General features: G+C 33.8%; 1 protein-coding gene across 2 annotated transcripts in view; it reads right to left on the bottom strand.

The window, feature by feature from the left end:
- LOC134244607 (probable serine/threonine-protein kinase roco7) overlaps positions 1–9,618 on the bottom strand; it is a 28,334-nt gene extending 18,716 nt beyond the window's left edge. The window contains exons 1-8 of one of the 2 annotated variants that reach the window (XM_062726862.1): positions 9,470–9,618; positions 7,467–7,596; positions 6,837–6,951; positions 3,143–3,403; positions 2,154–2,274; positions 1,807–1,931; positions 1,077–1,178; positions 870–993 (exon numbers count right to left, since the gene is read on the bottom strand). In XM_062726862.1, coding sequence (XP_062582846.1) covers positions 870–993; positions 1,077–1,178; positions 1,807–1,931; positions 2,154–2,274; positions 3,143–3,403; positions 6,837–6,951; positions 7,467–7,584 — 966 coding nt within the window. In that variant the 5' untranslated portion in view covers positions 7,585–7,596; positions 9,470–9,618. The remainder of the gene's footprint in view (positions 1–869; positions 994–1,076; positions 1,179–1,806; positions 1,932–2,153; positions 2,275–3,142; positions 3,404–6,836; positions 6,952–7,466; positions 7,597–9,469) is intronic. The other variant, XM_062726863.1, reaches the window with a different exon arrangement.
- Positions 9,619–9,858: the final 240 nt, after the last annotated feature.

Here is a 9,858-nt window from a genome sequence, read left to right as displayed (position 1 = left end):
TATTGTTTATATATAGGTTACTGGTGCAATTTTAGAGGATTTGAAATTAATTGTTTCCTCTCTCATAATTAGGCCTAATTAATTTAATTAACCAGTGTACTAAATGTACAGTAAGACCTACACTGTTTTCGATCACTTTATTTTATGTAATCAGGTAATGAAAGTTGTTTCCCAAGATCCCTTGACATGTACATAAATAGTTTCTCTTTCTCTTAATTTGTTCCTGCTGGTCTTGATAACAATCTTGTTCTATCGGAAGTTATTTTAAATTTTGATTTGTCAAAACAATTCCAGTTAATTGTTTACACCTCCACCGATAATTTACTGTCCCACTGAACCACATAGCCATCGGCATTGTTTACGTAGATCAAGCTTGGGTTGTAACTGGAAGTTAAAAATACAACCTAATTTACAAACCAAATCCGGTAATCAGGGATTCGGGCGATGACTCGCCATGTCAAAAAAAATAATCAGGTTAAGGGTCGAAAAGTAACCCGACGAAAGTGGGTGAGTTGTCAACTATGTATAGGACTATTGAAATTGTATGATTTTCAAGCAATTTATGGAATAAATGCAAAAAGTGGCATGTATATTCCTACGCCAGATACATGAAGGTCTTGGATCGAGTACTATATTATTTGGCGCATGAAGAAAGCGGTGAGCGGTCAGAGATTTCATCATAGCTATATGTGCGCCGAGCTAAAGCTCGACGCCATAAAAAAAATAGAGACGGTAAGAACAATATGATCTCTATTCTCTGATCATTGGGGGATAAAAAAAAGACATTTGCTGATAAAAATTTAAACATATCAGATTAACAATAATGTAATGCAAACTTTCATTAAGTACTATGTTTAAGGAAAAATTACCTTTTGATGTAAGTGGTAGTACAGGGAACCAAAAGCTACACTTTCAAACACCAAAACAATACCATCCAGGTTGTTGGTCTGACAGATACCCATCAACAGCAGGAGATTGGGATGTCTTAATTTTCTACAACAAAAACAATCTGCTGTAAAATTAACAGTATACATGTACATCAAATGTATGTGAAGGGTTAAATGCACTGTCTTTACCCCATATAATCAGCTTCTTTGATCAGCAAATCAACCTCTGTCCCACTTTCCACGTCTCTATGTAATCTCTTTGCAGTAACTTTTGTGTGTTTCCACAACATGCTAAAAACAAGAAGTCTGTGAGCTAATGCTCACTAGTAATACACTAGCTCTGATGTGAATATATACTATCATGTTGATACACAGAAGTTCAGTAACGGGCAGATGCACAGATTAATAAGAAGTTGACATCTGAATTGGGAGAAAAAAAAATTCCATCATATTGTAAGCCTCAACAAAGTATGTGCTAAATTTCAAGCATCTGCAATGAGCAGTTGCAGTGAAAACTGCGACGAAAATTTGTTATGTTTGGTTTGGACAGATGCACAGATAAACAGGAAGTTGACATCTGATTTGAATCAAAATGTCTCCCACCATATGGCATGCCTCAGCAAAGAATGTGCTAAAATTTCAAGCATCTGTGATGCAGAGTAATTACTGAGAAAACGACCAAAAAATAAAAGACAGACTGACAGACACACAATGTACCTCTCCTTCAGAGTCAATCAAAAATCAAAAAGGTTACACTGTCTTGTAGTTATCTATACAGATCATCTAGTCATCTTTCAGAAAAATTGGAAATTAATATTTTGAATTACTTGTAGCTAGTTAGGAAACAAAGTTTCATAATTAATAATGTAAACTTCAAAAACATTTCATGCCTGTTTCTATAACATTATATTGAAATAACCTCTGCATCACAATATTTGGTCCATTGTCATAGGTTGTTCCATCTGCATCATGTATCAACACATTGTCACTGATTAGAGGAATGGTACTTATGAAACCACCACTAGCATCATGATCTAGGTAAACCTAAAAGTAAGGAGGAATTGTTGTCAAAGAATCAGCTTCTTCATTCTTTTTTTAAAAAACATATTATAACTTAATACCTAACAAATACAAGTGTATCCTTTCTAATTTCTTTGTCCTCAACTATGTTCTAAATTTTCATTATGATTCAGATCAAGCTTGTTAAAAATCCTTCACTAATGTCATATAACTTATAAAAAACTTTGCTGCTATTTTTTAAAGTACCTTTCCATATCCAAGACTAGCAGAACTTTTCAGATCATCAAGATTCACACTGGACTGGCCTCTGATTCTTTCATTAAACATTCTTACTACTGGGTTATTCCTTATTCGGGCTTTGACTCTGCTTGAATAACAAATATAAGAAAAGCTAGAAAAGATAGCTACCTTTTAGTCTTTTATTACAGATTTCCGTGAAAACATATACTATAAAAAATCTCAGGTCAATCTGGCCTAGCTTAATTCAAACTGTATGTTACTATTGTCAATAATTAGAAAAAAGCCTAAGGCCAACACAAAAGAATTCTAAACAGAGTTGCCTTGTTCTAATGTAGAAATGCTCAATATATAACTTTCAATTCTTCCAGTGTACATAGAATAAAGAATCAGGACTGGGCCAAATAGAATCCAGGCAGATATTTTGATAACTTGCATTTTGATCTAATAAGCAACTTTTTAAAAAAATAATTGTTGTTTTTCTTTTTCATCGACATGCACATGCAAACTAGTTTCTACATGTACAGTATACAAACTAAGGTACTTTAGTTGAATGCATTAAAGAACTGATTTTGAAGATACAATATAATATGAATGTGAAGGAGTCTCAATGTAGCAATCATACACTTTTACACTTTTGGGTAGCATTGTTTTCAAGAAGAAATTTTAATTCTGAATACCATCTCTATAGTATTTCTAGTTAATCACCCTTAAAGACATGCTTACAACTGCATAATAGTTAGTTGACAAAATGTACATAAATGCTGACTGTAAAATAAAACTACTGAATAAGACATGAAAGAAATTATGATAATTTGACATCCCTCACTTTTAATTATTAATTTCTTCAACTTCAAGGTATATGTACCTAGGTAATAATTTAAAGTTTGAATGCACTTGTCAATTAGTTTTTCTTAATTGCAAGAATATTTCTTCCATCAAAAAAGTATCTAAGTCCAAAACAGAATCAATTCATACTGTTATTAATCTTAATATACCTATTTCCATGTTCATTGTGCATTGTATCCCGGAAGTCATGGCCAGATCTTGTCAGTGCAAACAAGCGTGTTTTTTCCAAAAACTCGATCATTCGGAGTCTCTTTTTGGGGTTAGGCTGCATCAATGCCCAGTCTTTTGTCGTGCGACCTTCTTTATCATGTAGTCTGAGATCTCCATTGTGAGACAGTAATTTTAAGAGGATATCCAAGTTTCCACTAAGAGCTGTGACATGCACAGGGGTTGCTCCACTATTACTCTTCCTAAAATAAAGAGGAAACATAATCCAACATCCAATACTTTCATATTTCTGTGGGTCTAACTCTTGTATTACTGTAGACATACTTTTTTCCACAGGGGTATAATTCCACGGAATCTCAATTTTTGTTTGATCCGTTTGTAGAAAATTACGCGGATTTCTCAGACTGTCACTATACGCCCTATATTTATATTAAGTATGCTTGAACAACTTTCCGTGGAAAATTTGTGACTAAATACATAGAGTAAATTAATACCACACGGAACCAGAAGTCTCTGTCGAGACTGAAGCTCTACTGGTTTGTACTTATAACAAATGAAGACAAAAGCAGCAGTTGGGACTTAAAACTTTACAACCGCAATAAATAAAATAATGATGCTTGATTGAGCTCTTTTTGTGGCAAGATACTGCAATAAGACTACAGCTGTAGGAGTAGCTATTAATAAACTTTTAGAGTATTTACAGTTTTAGTAACCATGGCAACATCATTCCTCGAAATCAAAAATCGATAAAAAGAATTGTGTATCTTAGTGTAGTCTACTCGTGTGCCAAGTTATATTGAAATCAGACCAAAACTGTAGGAGGAGTAGCATTTTGTAAGCATTTCACAGAAATTTCTATTTTTAGAAACAAAGGCAACACCGTTCATCGAAATCAAAAATCAATAAACAGAATTATGTATCTTTGTGTAGTCTACTTGTGTGCCAAGTTATAATGAAATCAGACCAAAACTGTAGAAGGAGTAGCATATTGAAAGTATTTCACAGAAATTTCTATTTTTAGTAACTACGGCAACACCGTTCATTGAAATCTAAAATGGATATATAGAATTATGTATCTTAGTGTAGTCTACTTGTGTGCCAAGTTATATTGAAATCAGACCAAAACTGTAGGAGGAGTAGCATTTTGAAAGCATTTCACAGAAATTTCCATTTTTAGTAACAAAGTCAACACCGTTCATCGAAATCAAAAATCGATACACAGAATTATGTATCTTAGTGTAGTCTACTTGTGTGCCAAGTTATATTGAAATCAGACAAAAACTGTAGGAGGAGTAGCATTTTGAAAGTATTTCACAGAAATTTCTATTTTTAGTAACCACGGCAACACCGTTCATCGAAATCAAAAATCGATAAACAGAATTATGTATCTTAGTGTAGTCTACTTGTGTGCCAAGTTATAATGAAATCAGACCAAAACTGTAGGAGGATCAGCATTTTGAAAGTATTTCACAGAAATTTCTATTTTTAGTAACCACGACAACACCGTTCATCGAAATAGAAAATTGATACACAGAATTATGTATCTTAGTGTAGTCTACTTGTGTGCCAAATTATATTGAAATCAGACCAAAACTGTAGGAGGAGTAGCATTTTGAAAGTATTTCACAGAAATTTCTATTTTTAGTAACCACGACAACACCGTTCATCGAAATCAAAAATCGATATACAGAATTATGTATCTTAGTGTAGTCTACTTGTGTGCCAAGTTATATTGAAATCAGACAAAAACTGTAGGGAGAGTAGTTTTTTTTCAAAAATTGTTTTACAGACAGAGAGACGGACGCCGGACGCATTACTATCGCATAAGCTCTTCTGGTCTCTGACCAGTAGAGCTAAAAAAAGTACTTTTAGGCCATAATAAAAATATTCCTAGATTCTCATCCCCGCCCGCCCCGATTTTATACCCCCGCCTCGATTTTTTTTATTTCTGTTTTTCTTCGTCTTTATTCTGATCGGGATCGGTATTCATCTACCATTCTACTTTCGTTTTAAATCCCGCGAAAGTCGACATGATTTTGACAACTGAAAATACATGCGTATATATTTCAAACAAGGGTCATTGGTTGTAAAAGATTGGTGATTATGTGAAGTAAGAGATAATTGAACCTTTACTATGACTTTTATTCGGGTATTGTAGATAAAATTACGCCGATTGACAGGTCAATAAAAAATCTGCAAAATTGAAAAGATAAAAAATATAAAATAAAAGCCGCCCGCCTGCCTCGATTTTTAAAAAAATTCGGATGAGAATCTAGCAATTTATTTATTATGGCCTTACAGTTCGTCATTACATAAAAGGAGATCCACATCTGCACAAAAATAAACAAGAACTATAATGCACAAAATGAAAAGAAAAATTTTATTTCATACTTTTTAGCATATGTTCATTAATATTTCTCCAAAACTTTTATACAATAATTGGCCACTGGCTACAGCACTCATCTGAGTTACGTTAGCTCTGATGTTCTCCAAAGATTTTTAATAATTCCTTTGAAAAATGGTGACCCTATTATATGCCCATTCTTGTAACTCTATGGAGTATCTAAATTCACACACTATCGGGATGCTTCAATATCATTACATGAATGACTAAAACAGCCTGTTGCGATGGAGGAGAAAGTTTTTTTTTCCTGTATACATGCATAATGTAAAATTTGATCCTGATTTTAATCAACTTTAATCTGGGGTCCATAATTTAAAAAAAAATTAATTCATACAACAGGGAATGTTTGCAAATTAAAGGATACTTTAGATTGAAAAAATCCTTATAAACAAGAGATGTTTGTAAAACACTTATGCCCCCCTCCCCCAAATTGGAATTTTTCCAAGTCCAAGGGGCATAATTGTCCAAAATGGTGCAATCGTACCCACAACAGAACTTGACCCAAATATTCACCTGATAAATCTGTTTACTAAATTTCATTTCAGTATGTACAACCTCTGCAAAGAAAATGAATGGAAACTACAAATTATTGGAATTTTTCTAAGTCCAAGGTGCATAACTCTGTCCAAAATGCACAAGAGAAGTTGACCTAGATATTCCTCAGATAAATCTGTATACCAAATTTTATTTCAGTATGTGCAACGGTTGTGAAGAAAATTAACGGAAACTAAGTGAACCCACAGACAGATTTCTGGGAGTAAAACTTTGATCAAAAACTTTAGGTCTGACCTATAGACGAGTTATAAAAAGACTGGTATTTTAGAAGGTCAATCCCTCTAATATAAGCTTAAAAAATACATCTGACTATAAGCAAACAGACTTATAGGCGAGTATATACAGTACCTCTATTGTAGCCCAAAGTTATCCCCCCTCCCCTCCATTTACTCAGTAAATTACTCAATATAAATTCTCACTCTTTTCTGGCCCAGTGGTTCTTGAGATATACCGTAATTTTATTCTGTCCCACCTCTTTTTGCTCTTTCTTTACTTCTTTCCATTGGAGGCCACTTCCAGGCTTGGCCATCATTTCAACAATAAAGAATTTCCTTTTCCAAGGATGCTTTGTGCCAACTTGGGTTAAAATTGTTAAATTGTTTCTTGAGAAAATAAGTTTACTGATGCATGGACAAACAAACTATATAGATAAAAGACATTGATCAGAAAACATCACTTGAGCATTCAACTCAGTCAGGCAAGCCTAGAAACATTACTCATTTGGATTTGCTCCATAGCTCAGCAAGATATCAACTGCTCCTTCCTGATTTTCATAACAAGCACAGAAGAGGGCTGTTTGTCCAAGACTGTTTGGATAATCAGCTGAGATGCCTGAAAGAATAAACATGCAATTATATACACTTATGAACAATGTTGTGCATTCGAGAGTAAAGTGGGTACCAATTCTTCTTGAGCTGTGAAGTCTAGTAACAAGTGATGCATTTCCTTTGTCTTGCAAAGAAATTTCAAGTTTTAAGATATTAAGGTATTATGTATACATGTAACATCTAGTAATTTTGAATAGTGACATTTTTATACACAGGACAATAAAAAAAAATTGTTATTAAGTAATAAATAAACTACCGAACTGTTAGATCTGCATTCACTTAATGCTCTCTCTTCCAATGAAGCATTATTAATAAATCAGTATTAGACAAACTTGAAAGGGACATAACTTTTGCTGTTAATACATGCATCTAACCTTTAATATCATGTCCAATGATCACATCAAAGCAAAAAAAAATATCATTAGGACATTCATTTACCAGCTAACTTTTTTTTCTTCAAATTTTCATATCGTTTATTCATCCAATTATATCTTGTGACTCAATTAAATATTCTAATACCTGTGGCTAAAATTTTCTTCAATTTTTTTCTGTTGCCTAATTTTGCAGCTGTGTGCAAATCATTGCCGAGTTTGTCATTGGGATCCATTCTTCCAATCAGAACTGCATCTGCTGCCATGTTATATAATTTCTTTAAACAGAAAAGGATTCTATCCTTTAATTTGTGAAAAAGCTTGATGTAAATATCTTGTTTTAATAAACAAAGTTGCTTGTTGATACATCATTTTCAAGACCATTAATTCAAATTCAAAGATCTTTTACTGATTTTGTTTTAATTTTATCTACATTCTGCGTAATCAATATTCCCCTTGCACACCTTTAATTGCATAGCATATAAAATAAAACTACAGGTTTTGAAAATTAATTAAATTTTGCTATCCGTATAATAAAACAATTAAAGAAGTAGTAGACTAGATAAAGTACCACCGTATATCGAGGGGGTCAGCAAGATTCCTTAACTTTAATTCTCAAAAGTCGGCAGGTAGACAGGTTGGCAGGTGAAATTGCGGATCAAGAAAATGAAAGGTGTATTACCATTTTGTTTAATGTATGTGTTGGACGATGGGCATGAAATCTACCTGGATGTGATGTAAATCCGTCTACGTGCTGACCCGCCTACATATCTGTATACCTGCAAACCTATCTACATGCCAACCTGTCTACCTGCTGACCCGACTACCTGCCGACCCACCTATGCCTAGGGTTTGCCTACACCCACTGGGGGCTTCGGTGCAGTCCCCCCGAACCTCCTGCAGTTTCCTGCGTCCACCCCTGTTCCGAAATTCCTGGATCCGCCACTGGTAATTTCATCTCAAACAATATAATGTTCTTATTGTAAAGGTATTTCACGTACCAAGTTGGACTGAGATCACATTTTTACCCTATAATATATTAATTTCTTGGGCATATTTGCTCCGTTCAAGTTAGTTCCCTATTCTGTATCTGTATCCTGGCGTATTGTATTTTCGACCTATTTAGATATAATTTATTAATTTATTGCAAACTTTATAGAAACTGAAAAACTATGGGCTTAAAATGTTAGCATATGTGTCTATGAATAAAATTATACAACCCAAATTGCAGTTTTGTGTTTATTTTATTTATATGCCATTATATGGGGAGGTTGCATTTTTACCTACAAAAATATTAGCGTCTTGTGTTTTCGACCTAAAAATATTATCAATGACCAAACAGTATTTGCTTTAAATATCTGTTGGATATTCCAAACAATAAAAATACGATTGTCTGTCTTTCAAAAAAACATTGAACAAGTTCGATATTTCAGTTGCAAATACATTTATTCGTTGGTTGAACCCATTTGTCAGGAGCTGTGCATTTCCAAAAGAAATCAATGAAATTACGTTGCATTTTTCAGTAAAAATCTGTAAGAAAGTGCCCATTTCTAAGGGAGAAAAAAAATTCGTTTGATCCACCCATTCATTTCAATATTCATGCGTCTCTTTGACAGAGATCTTAATTTTCTTTCGGGAAAATGTCATCAAAAAATCTTTGTAATTAACCGATTACGGCTTTGATTAATCAACAGATAAAATGTGCATTAGTAAAAAGACTATAATTTCTGACATCGGACGAAACCCATGGAGGGAATTCCGTTGAATTAATTATTTTGGGTATTTTCACTAAAGTTGTGCTTGAAAGGTATTTTTCCAAGAGTAGCAACCGAAAATAATGTTCAACCGCGCGGAATCTGCCCGGGAAACAGATTGAGAAAAATAGGTCGAAAATACAATACGGTCGAAAATAGGATACGAGACGATACGTACACCGTGCGTACCCATGCATTTCTTTCAGGATTGGCAAAATACTTTCTAATTATGTAATTATCAAATTAAACAAATTCAGTAATTTTAGGGGGAAGGGTCTGTGATATTTTTCGGAGAGCTAACGTTAATGTTGAATTGTTCTGCGAAAAACTTTTGACACTATGACAAGTCTATCAAGTTTCCATATTGCCAGGGCAGAGGAATGTCGGAATAACATACCTAGCGGGCTCCAATATTATGACCCACATTAAGGATCGATAAAACTATACGTTCAAATCCTCAAAGCTGGAATCGCACGTCATTTTCCAAACAATGTCTTTCCTTCTTCTTGAAATATGAAAAAGTTTACAGACGACAGTTTTTACATGCATTTTCGCGCGAAATGTCATTCGGAACTCCTTGATATTTATGCATTTCGATTAACCTAATAATGGAGCGGATTTTGGAACGTGGGTGGCGTTTTCTTTTCTTTATAGGCTAGCACTCTTCCGGGAGCTGGATGTATCATTTTACACGACTTCTACAAATATTTTACTGCAAATTACTAACACAGTATGTATCAATAACGTTTATACACAATAAATAGCATTCTCTTTAAAAAGAATCTA

This window comes from Saccostrea cucullata, unplaced genomic scaffold (genome assembly GCF_032062105.1).
Source record: "Saccostrea cucullata isolate Sc308-1 unplaced genomic scaffold, CSIRO_AGI_Scuc_v1 ctg33, whole genome shotgun sequence".
NCBI lineage: Eukaryota > Metazoa > Mollusca > Bivalvia > Ostreida > Ostreidae > Saccostrea > Saccostrea cuccullata.
Note: the sequence above shows the minus strand (reverse complement) of the source record. Positions and strands in the feature narration are given on the sequence as shown.